At 56.7% G+C, this 22,724-nt stretch overlaps 2 protein-coding genes and 1 long non-coding RNA gene across 4 annotated transcripts in view; 2 read left to right on the top strand and 1 right to left on the bottom strand.

Annotated features, from left to right (window-relative positions):
• Window positions 1-1,626, top strand: part of NUP58 (nucleoporin 58) — a 44,435-nt gene extending 42,809 nt beyond the window's left edge. For both annotated transcript variants that reach the window (XM_068181260.1, XM_068181259.1), the window contains one exon: window positions 1,577-1,626. In XM_068181260.1, the coding sequence (XP_068037361.1) occupies window positions 1,577-1,611 (35 nt within the window). In that variant the 3' untranslated portion in view covers window positions 1,612-1,626. The remainder of the gene's footprint in view (window positions 1-1,576) is intronic.
• LOC137468976 (uncharacterized) lies at window positions 1,537-12,318 on the bottom strand. The gene is made up of 3 exons (XR_010996287.1): window positions 11,740-12,318; window positions 2,849-3,137; window positions 1,537-1,623 (listed from the first exon to the last, which is right to left on the bottom strand). It is a non-coding gene; the product is annotated as an uncharacterized lncRNA (long non-coding RNA).
• A 6,915-nt stretch (window positions 12,319-19,233) lies between these two features.
• On the top strand, window positions 19,234-22,304 carry SHISA2 (shisa family member 2). Its single transcript, XM_068181253.1, has 2 exons — window positions 19,234-19,646; window positions 21,708-22,304. Exons 1-2 carry the CDS (start codon window positions 19,352-19,354, stop codon window positions 22,259-22,261), a joined length of 849 nt encoding a protein of 282 aa, XP_068037354.1. The 5' UTR covers window positions 19,234-19,351; the 3' UTR covers window positions 22,262-22,304.
• Window positions 22,305-22,724: the final 420 nt, after the last annotated feature.

The raw sequence follows: 22,724 nt of genomic DNA, 5'->3' as shown, positions 1-22,724 counted from the left end.
AGAAAGCCTTTTGCTATGAGTACACGTGTATTTTAAAGTGCAGATAATAAATATGTTCCCTAAGCAGAAATAAAAACCAGTCCAGTTTATGCAATCAATACCACAGTTGGAGTGGCTGTTTCCACCCTTAAATGTACTGGTGGTGTTTAAATTATACTTGTCACAGGCACACTAGTATAAAAGGTACCTAATAACCAGGTTGGGAAGAAAAGGCTCATATATTCTGGTAACTATCCTCACCTGAGAAATTGTGTTGGTATAACATGTCAGTACAGATTGCAATCTCAAATTCAACAGTTCTCCATGCAAACTCCACAGTGGAGTTTCAGTCACGCTACTCTTCTCACTAACTTCACATGGGGGCAGCAAGGCATTGCTTTAGCAGCAGGAAATACAGTTTTGCCTGAGAAGTGACTTTGCTAGTATAAATGGACAAGATGCAGGGATTTCAACTCCAAGGTGATTTGCTTCTAAATTAAAAAACCTACAAGCAGTAAAACAAACTGTTTTTAAATTAACTGTTTTAATTCTGCATGATCAGAATGAATGCCTTTATTTTGTGTTACCAGGAAGAGGAATCTCTACTGTTGAAGTGTACAAAAAGCAATAAAATCCATCTCTTGTGGTAAGCATGGCCTGACTTTTACATGCCAAGTAATCTAAACAATAGTACCATGATGATGAGTCCTAGCTGAAGACTTCAGGCTATGTTTAATTTACAATTCTGATCTGCAATGTCGTGGACACAACAGTAGAGCCAAAGCAATTCCAGAATCCAGATTTTCAAGATTCCTGATAAGGTTGCAAAATTGTTTGACAGTAATGATGTAACAGTAGGTATGTGAGCTAAATGGAATGGGAAAGTACATATATGCCTGTTTGGCATCCAGGCTGGGCAATGGACAGCAGATAATCTCACTTGTGCCCAAGTGACAAGACCATCAAGAATGAAACTGGAAATTCCAAAGGGGAAAAGAAGACAGTATCCATCTGCCATCTAAACATTATCACTAATGGGTCATATAGAAAAGAGAATAGGAGTTGCTGCCAGTTTTGTATTCTCTCTTAACATCAAGGGAATGTGACAAGCTACAACAGCATGGGTTGAAAATACCATAGGAAAAGCAAAACATCCCTAACAGTGAGAGCCACTTACACACCCACAGAAGCTCATGGCAGCTTGGAGAGTTGTGTCACAGGGTTTTTCTTTTCCTACCCCCAAGGAGAGACTCCAACCAAAACAGACAGAGATACAGAATAAGGTGAGAGGTCTGTGTTCCTGTGTTATCTTGGAGAATTTGTAGGATAGACACCCAAAGGGGAGGACAGTGACTGCTGTTCCTTACTTATTGTTACTGTTTCCACTTATTTGTCCTTTCTCCTCTTTCCTTCCTGTCCAATGTGTGTTGGCACAGCCAGCCCCAGCAAATGTTTGTGTTACCTCGCTGTGAATGGCTCAGCAGCTCAGAGTCATTTTTCCCTCTCTTGAACTGGGAGCTGTTCAGAATGAGAGATGTGATTTTGTATTCTCTCTTTTCATGCCTTTCTTATTTCTGTTGTCTTTTTTTTGAAGTAGGAGCTAGTGTATTTGTGAAGAACTTTAGCACATGAGGCATGCCAGCCCTAGGAAAGCAAAGCATCATGCTCTGAAAGCACAGAAATACTTTTGAAAAATTTCCATCTAGGGGGAGACTGTAATATGGCGAGAGACAGCTGGAGAGAGCAAAAATGGCCTTGTTACAATAAGGACAATGCCTGTCAATGCAGTGACTGAATGAATTTACAAGGTAAGCAGATACCAGTGTGTTAGAGAGCCACTTAAACATATGGTGACCATTATCCCACAGCAGCTCTGCCTTCAAGGATCAGCATCCAGGCTGGACAGTGGCACAGGCAGCTGTGCAGGGGTGCAGGTACTGCTCTCACACAGCCAGTGCCACAGCTGGGCGTTGGGTCCTATAGATGCTGCAATGTGCTGTAGATGGACTCAGCCCCTACACTGCTGCACAGGCAGTTTGCAGCTCAGAGTGTTAAAAATTATGTGGAAAATGCACTTCACCTGCTTCAGACAATTAGCAGGTGTGCTTTTAAGTCTTGCTTTCACTGCTCTATGAGAGACAATTTTTCTGGACTAGCAGAACAGCAGATGTGTTCTTCAAATTCCCAAAATAAAACATCTTATTTGCTTTCCTGAGATCATGCATTTGGCTGGACAATGGCAAAGAACATTTCTACTGACCCTCAGGCCTCAGAAAACTATACCTGGTAGTAGTATTACAAATTCAGAGACTTGTAGAAAAAAATAAAAGGAAGTTTAAGCAGATTATAGAGATTTGTAGAATATGTGATCATTACTGAATACATGTAGGCTTTAAAAATCTTTTCCCACTCCACCATCTATGTGTTATTTTAATTATATCTAAAAGCTGCACTATGCTTAGTTTGATGGGATGTGATGTGTTTAGTGTCCTACAAAATCTGGGATAGATTTTTTTTACATTGAAATAGATTGAACTAATATAATGAGATTGTTTGACATAGGAAAGCGAGTGAAAAAGTCTCAGAGTAGGAAAGACTTGCTATATTTATATGTTTCCACATATTTTAGTTCTGGATTTTTTGTGTGCTTTTAAATTTTAATCATAGGGATATTACCTGATCAGCTTGTAAAGACAGTGAAAAAAACCACCCCAAACTCCACTAATTAGTCTATTGCTAAATAGGATCTAAAGCATTTTGCAAAGTGCCAAATGTTTTAAGTTTCACAAAAGGATAATGAGGTACACTATTATCTCTGCTATTATCCAGGCAAGTTGAGACAAATCCTGAGCTTGAATATATAAAGTACCTGTTACAGATAATCTCTGCAGGGGATCTGATGCTGGTATTTTGTCATGATCAAGACTCCTAGCTTGGAGTACAGATGAGATTAGATAGTCTGTTTTTAACCTCTCTTCTCACAGTCTGGTTTTGCTATTGAAAGAGAACCACCTTACTGAGTATCAGTGAACCATCAACTCAAAGGATGGGACTGGGAAAGTATTTTGCTTGCCACGTATAAAACAATTAAGCTGCTTTTCTTATTATGAAAATGTGTGTCTAACCCAGATTTAAGGAAAATGATCTCGTAGGAAGACCTATTGGGGTTCCCAATATTCCGACAGAGACCTGCCCGGGCTTGCCTTGCTGCTGAGTCCAATGGCAGCAGCTGGGATGTTTCCTCCCCAGTGACACCCTTGGGTTACTCAGAGGCTGCGAGCGATATTCCTCAGTGGAGAGGCTTCAGGCGATGGTGAAGAAAGGAGGCACTTCTGCTAGAGCTTGATCCAGAGTCTTTATTTCAGCTACAGAGTTGTGGACCTGGCGGCAGCTCCAACAGAAGGGCCGGCCACGTGGCTGGATTGTCCTTTTAACCCGGGGGTGAGGGGAGGGGCAGGGACAGGTAGCCACCAACCAGGTGAGGGGGAGGGGTGCCAGGGGAGAAGGGGCACTTAGGTCTACCAATAGCCACAGGGGGCAGGGGGTATCTTTCAAATCTGCCAATCACTCGACCCCCTGGACCCCCTGTCTCACAGCCAGGGCTCATGGGGGTTGGGGCGGGGGGAGAGGGTTACCTTTGGGAGGGAGGAGACACACCGCAACATCTCCCCCTTTGTTTTGTTTTAAAATGAAGAGGACTGGGTTTGGGGGGCGGAAGGCTCGCCGAACCATGGCTGGTAAGTAGGGTCCTCTTCCTCAGGAGCGTCAGTGTTAACTGAGCCTTCTGGGTTCTCCATTGGGGCTCTGGGGGCTTCTAGGTGGTAGACTTCAGGAGGGGAAGATGAGCTTGGAATCAACTTATAAAACATGCGCTTGATTAACCCAAAAGCTATGCTAACAACTACAATAACAATAACTAGAACAGATAGTACAGAGAACACAGTTTTCAGTATAGATCCCAACCAGCCCGAGAGTCCCCAGCCCTTGAACAGTCCACTCAGCCAGTCGTCTGTTTCTCTCTTGATGTCATTCACCATGGTTTTCATCTTGTCGATTGTGGTATGGACATTCTCTGCTTTTGATGACAAGTTGAGGCAGCAAAGTCCTTCAAACTCTTCACAGCGATGGTTGTGCAGGAGGAGCAGATAGTCTATGGCTGCCCTGTTTTGAAGGGTGGCTTTCCTGGTAATTTCCTCGTCTGATAGGAGGCCACTCAGGGCAGTAGAAGTGAGGTTTGCCTGCTTTGCAACCCAACATTCCAATCAGCCTAACTCTCCCATGCTTTTTGCTGCCGAGATCCACGGCAGAAGGACTGTAATTGCGGTGGCCTTAAACCTGGACCAGTGAACAATTTCTGAATTACAGTCTGGGTCTAATTGTCTTAGGTCTCTTTTTTGGATAGCCAATTTATGGGTATTGTTTTTTATTTGCCAATGCATTAGATTGGTTCGGTTTGGGGTGAACAGGCTCAGCTTGCCAAAGGTGCACGGACCTCCGAGCAGACGAGGGGGGAGACCTGCCCATGCTCTGTCTCCACATGCTGTCGAGAGACAGATGTGATCTTGTCCAAGGGCTTTGGTCAAGGTGGTCCATACGTTTGCTTTGGGCTGAGGGACTATCCAAGAGATCGCTGGTGGGGTGATCATGAGCAAGACGAGGAGCAGACTCGGTCTCATGGTGCCTCGACACTGCACACCAACAGCGGGATCTAAACTGGTAAAAGGCAACTTAAGACAGAAAAAATTATTACAAACTGTTCCTGATAGGAAGTGTAGATGGAATTTCTTCCAGGGACCACACGCGGCATTTCCTTCTCCAGGCAGCGTTAGCCACCTGGGGCACTTCTGCAGAATCCCCTGAGACTTAGGTGACATAGGCCCTTACCCATTTAGATGGAACCCACTTTAAACCAGAGGGGGTGGACACGCAGGCATATCCACGTCCCCATGTCACTAATTTGTAAGGTCCCACTGTCTGCCAAGTCTCAGGGTCCTTTACTAGAACTGGAGGCTTTTCTTTCACTGACATCTGACTGTTCCCCCCAAAGTGGCGTAAAATTGGTGGATTCAGGTTGTCAAAGGAACAGTTCAGAAAATTAATGGTGAAAAGCGCTCTGGACAACTGGATGTGGGGTGGTTCGATTTTTAGCACCTGATTTTGCTGGTCCAGGACTCTTTTGATATCGCGGTGAGTCCTTTCTACCACAGCTTGACCTGTAGGGGAGTAGGGGATGCCTTTTTTGTGCTCTACTCCCCATTGTTGCAGGAAACTCCCGAATCCCTTGGATTTGTAAGTGGGCCCGTTATCAGTTTTCAGCTCTTTGGGGATGCCCATAAAGGAGAAAGCCTGTAGGAGGTGCTTTATTGCATCAGAGGATGATTCTCCCGTGTGGGCAGAGGCATAGACTGCTCCAGAAAAGGTATCTACACTGACATGAACATATTTATGCTGTCCAAAGGATGGTATGTGTGTTACATCGGTTTGCCACAGCTCACAACTGTTCAATCCCCTCGGGTTTGCTCCCGCACTTATCGTAGGGAGTGCATGTTGCTGGCAATGGGGGCAGGTGGCTACAATTGCTCTGGCCTGTTCTCGAGTGATGTGAAACTGACGAACCAGGCCAGGTGCATTTTGGTGGAAGAGCTGGTGGCTGAGTTTTGCCTGCTCAAAAACATTTGGGAGAGGGGCCATCTCTGCAGGCGCAGCAAGGGCATCTGCCCTCCTGTTGCCTTCAGCGAGAAAACCTGGCAAGTTGGTGTGTGACCTGATGTGCATTACATAAAATGGTTGCTCTCGGTGGGAGACTAACTTTACAAGTTTTGAGAGCAACTCGAAAAGTGCGATGTTAGGCACTTCTCGCAGTACTGCTTGATCTGCCCTGGATACTACTCCTGCCACGTAGGCAGAGTCTGTAATCAAATTGAATGGTTCTGAGAACCTTTCAAAGGCCCTGACAACTGCAGCCAATTCAGCAACTTGAGGTGAACCTTCCACCTCAGCTATGTCTGACTCCCACTCTTGAGTTTTGGGATTCATCCAAGTCACAACAGACTTATGGGACTTTCCAGACGCGTCTGTAAAGACGGATAGAGCCTTCTTTAAAGGTCTCCTACTTTGAACACTTCCCAGTTTTAGACTGAATTGTGCCTGTTCCTCAAAAAGTTTGTGGGCAGGGCGATGGATAGAAATTTGTCCTGAGTAGGAATCCAGGGCAAACTGTAACACTTCATTTTCCCGAAGGAAACCTTCGAACATCGGTTTAGTAATGGGGCCTGATTTTATCTCAATTGGAATGTGAATGCACCCTAAGTCACATCCTGCCAGCTCCCTGATCCGGGTCCTAGCTTTCCGGATCAGTTCCACTACCAGCTCCGGGGGCTGTGTCATTCTTTTGGACCTTTGGTGACTGAGGAAAATCCACTCTATGATTAAGAGAGGGTCCCTCCGGTCTTAGCCCTTTTTAGGTGTTTCTCCTGCCTTTGGTGTTTGTTTCTGCTCCCACTGGAAAATGATCCCACGGAGATGTGGCAAATTACCTAGGATGATAAATTGGAATGGCAGCTCAGGCTGACATCGGTGGGCCTTTCTTGTGGACATTATTGTCTGAACCTTTTCTAGAGCTTTCTGTGCCTCTGGGGTAAGAGCCCGAGGAGACCCTGAGTCCTTTTCCCCTTCTAATAAATCGAAAATGGGGCCGAGGTCATTGTTAGTCAGACCTAGCCAGGGCCTTACCCAATTCAAAGACCCACACAATTTTTGGACATCTGCATATGTCTCGATCTTTGTTTTGATTTCTAATTTTTGAGGAACAATGGTCCTCTTTCCAATTTCCAAGCCCAAATACTTTCAAGGTGGCATCCTTTGAATTTTCTTTTCCTGGAGCTCGAACCCTGCAACAACCAATGCATTGATCGTTAGGTCAAGCGCGTGGGTGAGTAGATCATCATTGGGGCACACACAAGGATATCATCCATGTAATGATAGATGATGGCCTTTTCTGCGGCTGCACGCACTGGGGACAGAAAGGAGGCAACATACCACTGACAGATCGTTGGCGAGACCTTTAGTCCTTGAGGAAGAACTTTCCAATAGTACCTTTTCTGTGGGTCTCCTTTGTTGGTGGAGGGGACAGTGAATGCAAAACGCGGGGCATCGTCAGGGTGCAGGGGAATATCGCCGGGGATGGCATACCAGATTGGAGAGAGCCCATATCTTCAATGACATTATTAATTTCTCGGAGGTCATGGAGGAGCCGCCACCTCCTTTTGTCAGCCTTTTGGATGACAAACACTGGAGAGTTCCACGGAGACTCGGTCTCCACAATGTGGCCCTTTTTCAGCTGCTCTTCCACTAGTTCATTCAGCGCCTTAAGTTTTTGTTTACTGAGCGGCCACTGTCCTACCCAGACTGGTGTATCTGTCTTCCATTTAATTTTTCGGATAGGGCGCGCCTCAGTGACCGCTGCCCAAAAATCCTGTGGAGAGTCTGGAATGTCAATTGTGACTCCCCACTGGGCCATCAGGTCTCTCCCCAATAAGGGTTCTGGATAGTCTAAAACAAACGGACGTATATTTGCCAATTGTCCGTTTGGCCCCTCAATTTGGACGATGCTCTTGGATTGTCTCGCCAATTGCAAGCCCCCTATACCTTGAACGTGACCAGCCACGTTTTGCAAAGCCCAGTGTGACGGCCAACCCTGTGCTGGGATCACCGTGCAGTCTGCGCCCGTGTCTAAGAGCATTTCAATGCGTTTAGACTCCCCACCCCCTCTGACATTACACCAGATTTTGGGTTTGTCCCTCCCGACAGCCTGGACCCGAGCGACTGTGGGCCCTTGTTTTCCAGTGCTTTCAGGTAGACTTGGCACTGGGATAGCTTGTGCTATGATTTGTCCTTTGGGGAGAAACAGGGGTGGGTGGAAACAGTGCAGCCAGAGAACGAATTGCCCAGGATCTGATGTTATCATCCCTGGAGCAATTTCGATGTCTTGTGGTGTGTGTTTGGTGTCCCCAACGATGATGTACTTACAGCGAATTTCGTGCCAGGTACCCTGCTGTTGTGGGTTCACGGAGACAAAATGCCAGTCAGTGTCTTTCAGGTGGAGCGGTTCCGTCAGCTGCAACCTGAAAGGCTCATTTACAGAAGTTGTGGTTAGAATGGGTTTGCCTAAGTCATAGCAAAGGTTGTTTGCTATCACGTTTGGTGGTGGACCAGCAGAAGTGGTCTTTGAAGCACCTGCTTCGCTTAGAGAAATTGAGACGTCACCGCGCGCTTGGTGTTTCCCACCTCCCTCATTCCCTTGGCCTGCTCTTTTTGTGTCTGCACGCCTGGCAGGCCGGCGCTCCCCCCTCAGTTTTTTTGTTGTTGTTGACCCTCTGGGAGAGCTTGTAGTTCTCCTTCCCTGCTATTTACAAATTCATCAAACTGTCTTTTCAGGGGACACTGGTGAGCCCAGTGCCCAAGGTTCCTACAAAGCATGCATGGCTTTGTAGGGTCCACCGTCGCTGGTCTTCGCTGCTGCCCAGTGTGTCGCTGTGCTGATGGAATGGGTGCAGGGCTGGCAACAGCGACTCTCTGTGGTGGTCTTGGCAGCGGCTTTGGTCTGGTGTCCTCAGCAACACTCATCAGAGGCACTTTCCTGCTACAGACTAGAAGCATATCGTTTCGAGTAGGAGGCGGGTCTAGAGGTAAGCTTAAAATTGCAGTTCGACATTGTTCATTAGCATTTGCCAATGCCATTTCCTCCAAAACTTCTTCCCTCGCATTCTCTTTCCTAACTTGGACTTCAATCGCTCTGGTCAATCTTTCTACAAATTTTGAGAAAGGCTCTGATGGTAGCTGTTTGATCTTACTATAAGGCTCTAGAGGCCCATCAAGTTGAAGAGTAAAGAAGGCCTTTTCAGCTGCTTCTTTGACTCTCTCAAGGACTTCTACAGGGATTGTTGCAGCTTGGACTGGGGCCAAAGACCATTGACCCTCACCAGAGAGATGCTCAATGGTAATTGGGAGACCATTGACATCTTTTGCCGTTTTAGGATCAGCATGCAAGGCTGGGAGAGCCTCTTTCAGCAATTGTTTCCATCTAATTTCCCATAATTTGAATTCTGTAGTGGTCATGAGACATGCAAAAAGCTGTTTTAAATCATACGAGACCACTACAGCTCTGCTTAATTCAGCATTTAAAAGGCCACGGAAGTATGGGCTGTGTGAGCCGTATTGGTTATGAATTTTGCAAATTTCTTTTATTATTTGTTGGGCAAAATTTCTCCAATTAGCAGTTGTGGCTCCTCCCGCTTGCCCTGCTTGCTGATATGTCACAGGAGCAAGTGAGAAAAGGGGACCCTGTATTGGGTCTGCGGTTCCCGGTTCCCTATGGTTTGAATTGCAAGCATTGGGATCACCTGTAGGGGTACAGGGACAAGCAGTGGGCGTGTTCCCACCGTGGGAACCCGGGGAGGGGGCGGGGAGACCGTGGGAACGGGGGGCGGGAACAGGGGGTTGGCAGGGGGCGGGGACACTGTGGGAGCAGTGGGCGGGAACAGGGGGTTGGCAGGGGGCGGGGACGCTGTGGGAACGGTGGGCGGGGACGCCTGGTGACATCCCGTCAGTAGACGCCCCCTGGGGAGGGTATGGGGGCGGCGCCGAGGGAGTGACAGAAAGGGTGGGGGGAGGGAAGGTATCACGAGGATTAGCAGGGGTGATGGGTAAGAGAGGATTTTTGGGATGCCAAGGGGGATCATGGGAAGGAGAAGACCAGGTGGGAGATCTTGCCATGTGGCATCCGCCATTTTGTGGGCTCTCTGGTGACTGGGAGCCATCTTTGAAATCACTGCTCTCTGAAAAACCAACACGTGCTCGGGGTTTCTGAGCTGGGGAGACAAGGGTTGGGGGAGAATTCCACTCGGTCTGGCCAGAACCTCGTGGACAGGGGGTCTCGGACATTTTAAAGTGCTCAGGGAGACCAGCTTCCTGAGCGTGAGCAGATTCTGTTCCCTTTAAAATACGAAGTTTTGGGGTACAGGGTTGGGAATTGGGGTGAGGGGGAATAGGGAGAGCAGAGGCACAATCGTTGCTGTTTGGCTTTTCCTTCACTTCCCTTTGTTTGGGCAAAGCAGATCGAATTTGCAAAGTCCAGAACACAAATTGAGCAGTAGAAGTATTTCCAGATTTTCCAATTTTTACCAATTCGCGTCCAACAGTGTCCCAGAACTGGGTGCTGCGGACATCCTCGGGTGAGACTTGTGGGAAGTGGAGAAAAAGCCATCTTATAAACTGCTTCAATTTTCCCTTAGAAAACGACACATTTCCACCAGCTAAAATTCCTAAAATCTCATAATAAACTCCTTTTTGTGTAGTACTAAGTTTGGACCCCATCTTAGATGTTACAAGCACTACACAAACCCCACTGACCTGAAACAAAGCCAAAATCGCAACCGAATTCCAAAAACCGCAGTCAGGAAGCGAACACCCACGTGGCTTTCAGCCCTGCACAAAGCAGCAGCTCCTGCGAGCCTTAAAGTGCCGCCGGCAGCTCCTGCTGACTCCCGCGCGCCACGTGGCTGAGCCACGAGGAAGCGAAAGCCGCGGTCCCCCCGCCGCCCGCGCCCCCCCGCCGCCCCCGGGAGCCGCCGCCGCGGCCCGCGCCGACGCTGCCGCGGTCGCGCTGCCGGGTGCCGCTGCCGCGCGGACCCCCCGCGCTCCCGCCCCGCCGAAACTCGCGCCGAGAGAGGCACGGGCGGAGCCCGCCGCTCCTCCCGGCCGCGTCAGCAAAGCTTCCCGCGGCTGTTAAAAACGGCAAAGCCGCGCCGTACAAAGCTGAGCCACACGTGCTGCTGTTCCCGATTCTGCGGGGCTCCGTTGCCTAAACCTGCACTAATAAGGGCGAAAAAGACGGGATCCCTCCGCAGGGATTTCCCTTTGAGCTTCCCACCCCCCCGTGGAGTGGAAATACTCACCCAGATCGGTGCGAAGGCTCCTTGGTCTGTCGGGGTTTTCTCTTCACCTGAACAGGACCTCCCCGGGGCTGGAGAAGCTACCCTGTCCTCCTCTGAGAAGTTGGCTCACCAGAAAGGAGCTTTTCTTCTCCGAGGTGCAAAACGTTCAGGAGACTTTTTTTAATCCAAGTCTGTGCTGGAGAGCTACGTCCAAAGCCCTGCCAGTGAACGCCAAGCTGCCAGAAACACTCTCTGTGGTCTTGCGAAGCTCAGATGGGTCTCCGTCTGGTCGCAGGGCCGAGTTTTTGCCCCACGAGTGGGCGCCAAATATTGGGGTTCCCAATATTCCGACAGAGACCTGCCCGGGCTTGCCTTGCTGCTGAGTCCGGCAGCTGGGATGTTTCCTCCCCAGTGACACCCCTGGGTTACTCAGAGGCTGCGAGCGATATTCCTCAGTGGAGAGGCTTCAGGCGATGGTGAAGAAAGGAGGCACTTCTGCTAGAGCTTGATCCAGAGTCTTTATTTCAGCTACAGAGTTGTGGACCTGGTGGCAGCTCCAACAGAAGGCCCGGCCACATGGCTGGATTGTCCTTTTAACCCGGGGGTGAGGGGAGGGGCAGGGACAGGTAGCCACCAACCAGGTGAGGGGGAGGGGTGCCAGGGGAGAAGGGGCACTTAGGTCTACCAATAGCCACAGGGGGCAGGGGGTATCTTTCAAATCTGCCAATCACTCGACCCCCTGGACCCCCTGTCTCACAGCCAGGGCTCATGGGGGTTGGGGCGGGGGGAGAGGGTTACCTTTGGGAGGGAGGAGACACACTGCAACCTCTGTGAATGTAGGCATTTAACAACTGCTGTGCTGTCACTTGTGGCTGCCAGACATCCAAAGACAGGTCACTGGCAAGAGCTCATGGTTCCAATTCCTTCCCCAGGCAATCACCTTCCCTCCCCATGCCCCATAGCTGATGGAGGTGTCTTGAGCAATGGGTGCAATGGGGGACATGGGCTGAGTGTGCAAAATCTGTCACTGCCCAGGACTGTCTGTGGTGGGCTCCTCGTGGTTTTGAGATTGAGCATCTCAGGTTTTGAGATAGAGTATCTCAGACCCCATCAGTTGAATCACTGCAAGTTTCTTCTCGTTCACCCAGCTGCACTGATTGTGTGATAAATAACCTGTAGCGCTGCAGCCCCATTTCCATCTTGGTAAGTGCAGACTTTTCCAAAGGTTAGCTGCTCTGGGTTACTAATCCTCTCTTGAGGTAGGTAAGGCATGAGGTGTGTGGGAACCACCTCTACACCCTACCCTTGCAGTAGCACAGCTCTGGCCATAGGCTAAGCTGCAGAACGGCCACTGCTGGAAAAGAATTCACTGGGAGCAGCAGCGAAGCTAAAGAGTCAGAATGCATTTACCTGGTGCTCCAGAGCAGCAGCTCAGTGAAAGCCCATAGCTGTCAAAGACTGGCTGAAATGAGAACAAAAGAGGGGACGAAGATGGAGGGAGAAGGACAATAACTAAATTGAAGAAGAAAAGCCTGAAGGAGTGATAGAAATACACAACACTTTGCAGTCACCTTCCTCCCAGTGATTTGCCTTTACAGCGGAATTTAGAACAAATGACACTTATCAGAGCTTCCGTGTTTGTGCCTTTTTCTTAAAAGAAGTATATTTTTTTACTCGACGCAATGCATTGTAACTCAGAGTTGTGGTTGGCGTCACGACAGCAGTCTCACAGGGAACGAGAAACCACAGACTTTCTTGACACTTCGGCAGCTGGAGGTGCATACACCTGTGCCCGGCCCCCGGCTGCCGCTCACTTTTAAGAAGTGGTGAGGGGTATATACGGTGCCGGGTTGTTTTGGGAGCCGGTGCCCGGCAGGACGGCGGCTGCCCCCGGCCGGCGCGCGGGTCCCGCCCCGTCGGGCGGGGCGGGGCGGGCGTATGCGCGCCGGGACGCCCCACCGGCGCGCCCGACCCGACCAGCGCCGCTTCGGTCCGCGGAACGGAGCAGGCCGCGCAGTTTTGCTTTGCTTCGCGCCCGGCCGCGTAGTTTCGTCGTGCCGCGCCGCGCAGTTTCGCCCAGTTTCGTCGCTCCGCGCCGCGTAGTTTCGCTTAGTTTTTCGCCGCCTTAGTTTCGCGCCGCGGCGCGTAGTTTCGTTACTACGCGCCGCGCCGCGTAGTTTCCTTGCTACGCGCCGCGTAGTTTCGTTGCTACGCGCCGCGTAGTTTCGTTGCTACGCGCCGTGCCGCGTAGTTTCGTTGCTACGCGCCGCGTAGTTTCGTTGCTACGCGCCGCGTACTTTCCTTGCTACGCGCCGCGTAGTTTCGTTGCTACGCGCCGCGCCGCGTAGTTTCGCTGCTTCGCGGCGTGGCGCGTGGTTTCGCGTAGTTTCGCGCCGCGCCGCGTTCCGGCCCGCCCCGCCCCGGCCGGCGCCACGACCCCGCCCGCGCGCGGGCCTATACGTGCGGCCGCGGCGCCTCCCCCGCAGAGCGGCCGTGGCGCCGGACGGGGCGAGTTGGGAGCAGTGCGGCGTGGGCTCCGCGCGCCCGACCCGACCCGCGCCGCTTCGCTCCGCGCCGCCCCGGCGTACCGCCCGCGCGCGGGTACCGCCCCGTCGGGCGGGGCGGACGTAGGCGCGCCGGGACGCCCCACCGGCGCGCCCGACCCGACCAGCGCCGCTTCGGTCCGCGGAACGGAGCAGGCCGCGCAGTTTCGCTTTGCTTCGCGCCGGGCCGCGTAGTTTCGTCGCTCCGCGACGCGCAGTTTCGTTGCTACGCGCCGCGTAGTTTCGTTGCTACGCGCCGCGTACTTTCCTTGCTACGCGCCGCGTAGTTTCGTTGCTACGCGCCGCGCCGCGTAGTTTCGTTGCTACGCGCCGCGTAGTTTCGTTGCTACGCGCCGCGCCGCGTAGTTTCGTTGCTACGCGCCGCGCCGCGTAGTTTCGTTGCTACGCGCCGCGCCGCGTAGTTTCGTTGCTACGCGCCGCGCCGCGTAGTTTCCTTGCTACGCGCCGCGGCGCGTAGTTTCGTTGCTACGCGCCGCGCCGCGTAGTTTCGTTGCTACGCGCCGCGGCGCGTAGTTTCCTTGCTACGCGCCGCGTAGTTTCGTCGCTCCGCGCCGCGGCGCGTAGTTTCGCCGCGTAGCCGCGCCGCGTAGTTTCGCCGCTTCGCGGCGCGTGGTTTCGTTGCTTCGCCCCGCGGCGCGTAGTTTCGTTGTTTCGCCGCTTCGCGGCGCGTAGTTTCGCCGCTTCGCGCCGCAGCGCGTGGTTTCGCGTGGTTTCGCGCCGCGCCGCGTTCCGGCCCGCCCCGCCCCGGCCGGCGCCACGACCCCGCCCGCGCGCGGGCCTATACGTGCGGCCGCGGCGCCTCCCCCGCAGAGCGGCCGTGGCGCCGGACGGGGCGAGTTGGGAGCAGTGCGGCGTGGGCTCCGCGCGCCCGACCCGACCCGCGCCGCTTCGCTCCGCGCCGCCCCGGCGTACCGCCCGCGCGCGGGTACCGCCCCGTCGGGCGGGGCGGACGTAGGCGCGCCGGGACGCCCCACCGGCGCGCCCGACCCGACCAGCGCCGCTTCGGTCCGCGGAACGGAGCAGGCCGCGCAGTTTCGCTTTGCTTCGCGCCGGGCCGCGTAGTTTCGTCGCTCCGCGACGCGCAGTTTCGTTGCTACGCGCCGCGTAGTTTCGTTGCTACGCGCCGCGTACTTTCCTTGCTACGCGCCGCGTAGTTTCGTTGCTACGCGCCGCGCCGCGTAGTTTCGTTGCTACGCGCCGCGTAGTTTCGTTGCTACGCGCCGCGCCGCGTAGTTTCGTTGCTACGCGCCGCGGCGCGTAGTTTCGTTGCTACGCGCCGCGCCGCGTAGTTTCGTTGCTACGCGCCGCGGCGCGTAGTTTCCTTGCTACGCGCCGCGCCGCGTAGTTTCGTTGCTACGCGCCGCGCCGCGTAGTTTCCTTGCTACGCGCCGCGCCGCGTAGTTTCCTTGCTACGCGGCGCGTAGTTTCGTCGCTCCGCGCCGCGGCGCGTAGTTTCGCCGCGTAGCCGCGCCGCGTAGTTTCGCCGCTTCGCGGCGCGTGGTTTCGTTGCTTCGCCCCGCGGCGCGTAGTTTCGTTGTTTCGCCGCTTCGCGGCGCGTAGTTTCGCCGCTTCGCGCCGCAGCGCGTGGTTTCGCGTGGTTTCGCGCCGCGCCGCGTTCCGGCCCGCCCCGCCCCGGCCGGCGCCACGACCCCGCCCGCGCGCGGGCCTATACGTGCGGCCGCGGCGCCTCCCCCGCAGAGCGGCCGTGGCGCCGGACGGGGCGAGTTGGGAGCAGTGCGGCGTGGGCTCCGCGCGCCCGACCCGACCCGCGCCGCTTCGCTCCGCGCCGCCCCGGCGTACCGCCCGCGCGCGGGTACCGCCCCGTCGGGCGGGGCGGACGTAGGCGCGCCGGGACGCCCCACCGGCGCGCCCGACCCGACCAGCGCCGCTTCGGTCCGCGGAACGGAGCAGGCCGCGCAGTTTCGCTTTGCTTCGCGCCGGGCCGCGTAGTTTCGTCGCTCCGCGACGCGCAGTTTCGTTGCTACGCGCCGCGTAGTTTCGTTGCTACGCGCCGCGTACTTTCCTTGCTACGCGCCGCGTAGTTTCGTTGCTACGCGCCGCGCCGCGTAGTTTCGTTGCTACGCGCCGCGTAGTTTCGTTGCTACGCGCCGCGCCGCGTAGTTTCGTTGCTACGCGCCGCGCCGCGTAGTTTCGTTGCTACGCGCCGCGCCGCGTAGTTTCGTTGCTACGCGCCGCGCCGCGTAGTTTCCTTGCTACGCGCCGCGGCGCGTAGTTTCGTTGCTACGCGCCGCGCCGCGTAGTTTCCTTGCTACGCGCCGCGCCGCGTAGTTTCCTTGCTACGCGGCGCGTAGTTTCGTCGCTCCGCGCCGCGGCGCGTAGTTTCGCCGCGTAGCCGCGCCGCGTAGTTTCGCCGCTTCGCGGCGCGTGGTTTCGTTGCTTCGCCCCGCGGCGCGTAGTTTCGTTGTTTCGCCGCTTCGCGGCGCGTAGTTTCGCCGCTTCGCGCCGCAGCGCGTGGTTTCGCGTGGTTTCGCGCCGCGCCGCGTTCCGGCCCGCCCCGCCCCGGCCGGCGCCACGACCCCGCCCGCGCGCGGGCCTATACGTGCGGCCGCGGCGCCTCCCCCGCAGAGCGGCCGTGGCGCCGGACGGGGCGAGTTGGGAGCAGTGCGGCGTGGGCTCCGCGCGCCCGACCCGACCCGCGCCGCTTCGCTCCGCGCCGCCCCGGCCGGCGCCGCGACCCCGCCCGCGCGCTGGTACCGCCCGCGCGCGGGTACCGCCCCGTCGGGCGGGGCGGACGTATGCGCGCCGGGACGCCCCACCGGCGCGTCCGACCCGACCAGCGCCGCTTCGGTCCGCGGAACGGAGCAGGCCGCGCAGTTTCGCTTTGCTTCGCGCCGGGCCGCGTAGTTTCGTTGCTACGCGCCGCGCCGCGTAGTTTCGTTGCTACGCGCCGCGTAGTTTCGTTGCTACGCGCCGCGCCGCGTAGTTTCGTTGCTACGCGCCGCGTAGTTTCGTTGCTACGCGCCGCGTAGTTTCGTTGCTACGCGCCGCGCCGCGTAGTTTCGTTGCTACGCGCCGCGTACTTTCCTTGCTACGCGCCGCGTACTTTCCTTGCTACGCGCCGCGTAGTTTCGTTGCTACGCGCCGCGTACTTTCCTTGCTACGCGCCGCGTACTTTCCTTGCTACGCGCCGCGTAGTTTCGTTGCTACGCGCCGCGCCGCGTAGTTTCCTTGCTACGCGCCGCGCCGCGTAGTTTCCTTGCTACGCGCCGCGTAGTTTCCTTGCTACGCGCCGCGGCGCGTAGTTTCGTTGCTACGCGCCGCGCCGCGTAGTTTCCTTGCTACGCGCCGCGCCGCGTAGTTTCCTTGCTACGCGCCGCGTAGTTTCGCCGCGTAGCCGCGCCGCGTAGTTTCGCCGCTTCGCGGCGCGTGGTTTCGTTGCTTCGCCCCGCGGCGCGTAGTTTCGTTGTTTCGCCGCTTCGCGGCGCGTAGTTTCGCCGCTTCGCGCCGCAGCGCGTGGTTTCGCGTGGTTTCGCGCCGCGCCGCGTTCCGGCCCGCCCCGCCCCGGCCGGCGCCACGACCCCGCCCCGCGCGCGGGCCTATACGTGCGGCCGCGGCGCCTCCCCCGCAGAGCGGCCGTGGCGCCGGACGGGGCGAGTTGGGAGCAGTGCGGCGTGGGCTCCGCGCGCCCGACCCGACCCGCGCCGCTTCGCTCCGCGCCGCCCCGGCCGGCGCCGCGACCCCGCCCGCGCGCTGGTACCGCCCGCGCGCGGGTACCGCCCCGTCGGGCGGGGCGGACGTATGCGCGCCGGGACGCCCCACCGGCGCGTCCGACCCGACCAGCGCCGCTTCGGTCCGCGGAACGGAGCAGGCCGCGCAGTTTCGCTTTGCTTCGCGCCGGGCCGCGTAGTTTCGTTGCTACGCGCCGCGCCGCGTAGTTTCGTTGCTACGCGCCGCGTAGTTTCGTTGCTACGCGCCGCGCCGCGTAGTTTCGTTGCTACGCGCCGCGTAGTTTCGTTGCTACGCGCCGCGTAGTTTCGTTGCTACGCGCCGCGCCGCGTAGTTTCGTTGCTACGCGCCGCGTACTTTCCTTGCTACGCGCCGCGTACTTTCCTTGCTACGCGCCGCGTAGTTTCGTTGCTACGCGCCGCGTACTTTCCTTGCTACGCGCCGCGTACTTTCCTTGCTACGCGCCGCGTAGTTTCGTTGCTACGCGCCGGGCCGCGTAGTTTCCTTGCTACGCGCCGCGCCGCGTAGTTTCCTTGCTACGCGCCGCGTAGTTTCCTTGCTACGCGCCGCGGCGCGTAGTTTCGTTGCTACGCGCCGCGCCGCGTAGTTTCCTTGCTACGCGCCGCGCCGCGTAGTTTCCTTGCTACGCGCCGCGTAGTTTCGCCGCGTAGCCGCGCCGCGTAGTTTCGCCGCTTCGCGGCGCGTGGTTTCGTTGCTTCGCCCCGCGGCGCGTAGTTTCGTTGTTTCGCCGCTTCGCGGCGCGTAGTTTCGCCGCTTCGCGCCGCAGCGCGTGGTTTCGCGTGGTTTCGCGCCGCGCCGCGTTCCAGCCCGCCCCGCCCCGGCCGGCGCCACGACCCCGCCCGCGCGCGGGCCTATACGTGCGGCCGCGGCGCCTTCCCCGCAGAGCGGCCGTGGCGCCGGACGGGGCGAGTTGGGAGCAGTGCGGCGTGGGCTCCGCGCGCCCGACCCGACCCGCGCCGCTTCGGTCCGCGGAACGGAGCAGGCCGCGCAGTTTCGCTTTGCTTCGCGCCGGGCCGCGTAGTTTCGTCGCTCCGCGACGCGCAGTTTCGTTGCTACGCGCCGCGTACTTTCCTTGCTACGCGCCGCGTAGTTTCGTTGCTACGCGCCGCGTACTTTCCTTGCTACGCGCCGCGTACTTTCCTTGCTACGCGCCGCGTAGTTTCGTTGCTACGCGCCGCGGCGCGTAGTTTCGTTGCTACGCGCCGCGGCGCGTAGTTTCGTTGCTACGCGCCGCGCCGCGTAGTTTCGTTGCTACGCGCCGCGGCGCGTAGTTTCCTTGCTACGCGCCGCGGCGCGTAGTTTCCTTGCTACGCGCCGCGCCGCGTAGTTTCGTCGCTCCGCGCCGCGGCGCGTAGTTTCGCCGCGTAGCCGCGCCGCGTAGTTTCGCCGCTTCGCGGCGCGTGGTTTCGTTGCTTCGCCCCGCGGCGCGTAGTTTCGTTGTTTCGCCGCTTCGCGGCGCGTAGTTTCGCCGCTTCGCGCCGCAGCGCGTGGTTTCGCGTGGTTTCGCGCCGCGCCGCGTTCCGGCCCGCCCCGCCCCGGCCGGCGCCACGACCCCGCCCGCGCGCGGGCCTATACGTGCGGCCGCGGCGCCTCCCCCGCAGAGCGGCCGTGGCGCCGGACGGGGCGAGTTGGGAGCAGTGCGGCGTGGGCTCCGCGCGCCCGACCCGACCCGCGCCGCTTCGCTCCGCGCCGCCCCGGCCGGCGCCGCGACCCCCGCCCGCGCGCTGGTACCGCCCCGTCGGGCGGGGCGGGGCGGGCGTATGCTCGCCGGGCCGCCCCACCGCCTACAAGTGCGGCCGCGGCTCTTCTCTCTCAGAGCGGCCGCGGTGCCGGACGGGGTGCCTCGGGAGCTCTGCGCCGGGAGCTGTGCGCCGGTCCGCCCGACCCGACCCGACCCGACCCGACCCGACCCGCTTGGCTCCGCGCCGGGCGGCCGCGGCGAAGCTGCGGGGAGCGAGAGCGCAGTAGCGGTGCCCCCGGCTCCGCCGGTGCGCCCCGGGCGGCGGCTCCGCACCCCGCGGGCCGGCCCAGGGCATGCGGCAGCGGTGGCGGCGGGACCTGCGGCCAGAGTCCCCGCCGCGCGGCGGCTGCCTGCCCCGGGGGGCCGGGCGGCGCTGCCCCGGCGCGGGGGGGGCCTGACGGAGCGTCCGCCCCTCCGGCGGCGCCATGCCGGGCTGGCTGCTGCTGGCGGCGCTGGGCTGGCTGCTGCCGGCGGGGGCCGCGGCCAGCGGCGAGTACTGCCACGGCTGGCTGGACGGGCAGGGCGGCTGGCGGGACGGCTTCCAGTGCCCCGAGCGCTTCGACGGCGGCGACGCCACCATCTGCTGTGGCAGCTGCGCTCTCCGGTACTGCTGCTCCAGCGCCGAGGCGCGTCTCGACCAGGGTGCCTGCGACAACGACCGGCGGCAGGGCGGCGGCGAGCCGGGCCGCCCCGGCAAGGACGGCCCCGACGGCGCGGCAGGTGAGACAGCCTCGGCTCGGCTCGGATGGCTCCGAGGGTGTCTCCGGCTCGGCGGCTCCACGGGAGCCGTCGCGGGTTTGCGGCGATCTTCTTGCCCGCCCCTTCCCCCCCCTGCCGCCGGTTCCCCCTCCGTCGAGTCGTGGGGCAGGACGGACGGAGTCGGCGCTGGCCGGGCCCGGCGGCCGCTCTTACACTGGGAGCAGTGCCCAAGCCGAAGGCCTGCCTTTCCCGCCCTTACTGCTGGAAATCCCAGCCGCGTCTCTGCCAGAGCAGGTGACACCACTCCCCTGAGTCCCGGGCCAGCCGTGTCGGCCTGGCACAGCTCTGCCGCCACTTTGAACGGGCTTCTCAGCCATGGTTGAGCTCCCCATTGAAAAGGCAAGGAAAAATGAGACAACCTGTAAGAGCAGATCAGAAAAAGTAAAAGGATATTGCAAAAGGACTCTGGCTGGTCCCCACTGTAATTGTGTATGTTCTTGCAGCTCTGATATCCCCACTTAGGACTAATTTTACAATATTGAATTTCAAGGATAAACTCAAGTCTTTCTACTGCTATTTAAAAAAGCCCCGGTGGCTCCCCAGCACCCTTGCTGCCATCCACACAATGCTGAGTGAGGGAGAAGCGGCCTGAAGTGATGTTTTCCAGGAGTAAATCTGTCCATAATTAGGACAGATTTACTCCTGAAAAACTTGCACATTACAGTCTGGAGCAAGTGTGTGCACCTGCTCAAGAGCTGCTGTAACGCCAAGCGCAGAAGTGGAGATGATGTTTTACAGCCTTTTGTTTAAAAGTACTAAAGTGATGGAAGAAAAGTGGCCTTTTGGTTATAACTCGCTTCATGTGCCAGGAAGTATTCTGTCTTGAGCAGACAGATAACCCCCCCTCCCTTTGCAATTCTGAGAACAATGCATTTTTGTAACAATTTTTAAATTTAAAATTTATTGCTTTGCAGGTTTGGGAGCCATTGCCCTGTGCTGGCACTGATTAACTTGCAGGTCATTAGCAGTGGCTGCCTTAGCAGGGTCAGACAGGGTCAAGCAGGGATCCATAGCCGTGCCTGGGTCTTGGAGCTGCCAGATTTTGGTGGAAATGATGAACTCCAGGCATGTTGCTGGGAGCATTCACAAGCACTGAAGGGGAAACACCTTCCCTTTGTTATTTGTGGATATATCCATGCAGATTTGTTACTGAGGCAGAGAAAAAAGCTTTTTCCCTGGGACTGCAGAATGGATTAGCTCAGTTGGATAGAGCTAATTGGACCGTTGTGGGTCTGATCCCTGTATGGGCCATTCACTTAAGAGTTGGACTCAATTTTTGTGCGTCCTTTCCAACTCAGGTGTATTCTGTGAAATCTGTACACGTAGCCCAGATTCTTCCAAGGATGATGTTTACCATCCTTGGTGGCTCCTGATGCCACCAATGAGCATCATCCATGCTTTTTGCTCCTACCCCTTTCCCACCCTCAGTCCTCCTGCTCTGATGTCCCTTCATTAGGCCTCACAAGGAGGAATGCTGCCCCTTTGGAGCATGGTGCTGTCTCTGCACCACCTGCTCTGTGGTTTCTCCCTAAACCAGGGCTGAAGTGTAGAACAGGTGGGCATTCATCCCCAGGGCTGTGGGGTGTCAGAAGGCCTGTGACTACAGGTCACTGTCTGGTCACTGCCTGGCTGTCACCCTGCTCCAGCGGGCTGACAACAGCCACAGTGGGCTGGTGATGGAGAAGGATGCCGTGATCCTGAGCTCTCAGGAGGGGTCCTGCCCCACAGTATCTCCTTAAGGCACTGTTCAAACCCAGCTGTATTGTGGCTGATTGTTCTGGTAGGACATATTGGAGACATAATTTGATGAAATGTGAAGCAGTGAACTAGACCACCATCAACAGGAGGGAAATTTAAGCCACTGGGTTTAACAGCCCTTTTCATCATTCTGGTATAAAATGCTCTGCTTGTATTGACCTGTGCTGGGAAGAAGTGGGCTCTGCTTGCATGAGGGGGGACTTCTGCTGGAGCTGCTGAGGATTGTCCTTGGCCTACACTGACAATGTCTTCCTTGTGTTGCAGTGCCCATCTACGTGCCGTTCCTTATCGTGGGATCTGTATTTGTCGCTTTCATCATCTTGGGGTCACTAGTGGCAGCTTGCTGTTGCAGATGCCTGCGGCCCAAGCAGGAGCCCCAGCAGAGTCGAGCCCCTGCAGGCACCCGCCTGATGGAGACGATCCCCATGATCCCAAGTTCCAGCACCTCCCGGGGCTCCTCCTCCCGCCAGTCGAGCACGGCTGCCAGCTCCAGCTCCAGCGCCAACTCGGGGGCCAGAGCTCCACCGACGAGGTCCCAGACCAACTGCTGCTTGCCAGAAGGGACCATGAATAATGTCTACGTCAACATGCCCACGAACTTCTCGGTGCTGAACTGCCAGCAAGCCACGCAGATCGTGCCGCACCAGGGCCAGTACCTGCACCCGCAGTACGTGGGCTACGCCATGCAGCACGACTCGATGCCGCTGACCCCGGTGCCCCCCTTTCTGGACGGCCTGCAGAGCGGCTACAGGCAGATCCAATCTCCCTTCCCACACACCAACAGCGAGCAAAAGATGTACCCAGCTGTGACTGTGTAGCGCTGACGCCTTCCCCTCCTCATCCCCACCCAGCCAGTTTTAATATCTGAACTGAACAGAGGAGAAATACTTCCTTGGAACAAAGCTCCCAAACATCACTTGTAAATAATTTGGAAAGGCTCATGCATGTCAGACAGTGTTTATAAACCATTTATTTTCATCGGGGTCTGTTGCCAGGAACTGTAAGGATGATATCTTGGAATTAACGTTGCCAGATACGCTCTCATTCCAGCGCGTGATTTACAGCGGCGAAGGATTACGCTGGAAATGCATATGTATTTCAGATCACTGTACTCATGAGATAAATGTCAGAGCCGTAAAGTGCCCTTCAGGTATGACATGGTCACAAGCATTTACCTAATTCATTTTAGAAAGAGTTTTGTTACACTGTACAAGACCGCAGTACTTCAGAAACCTCTCTGCTCCCAGCTCCATAATGACATTTCCCATTTCTTTACAGACA

Source organism: Anomalospiza imberbis, chromosome 2 (assembly GCF_031753505.1).
Source record: "Anomalospiza imberbis isolate Cuckoo-Finch-1a 21T00152 chromosome 2, ASM3175350v1, whole genome shotgun sequence".
Classification (NCBI taxonomy): Eukaryota; Metazoa; Chordata; class Aves; order Passeriformes; family Viduidae; genus Anomalospiza; species Anomalospiza imberbis.
Note: the sequence above shows the minus strand (reverse complement) of the source record. Positions and strands in the feature narration are given on the sequence as shown.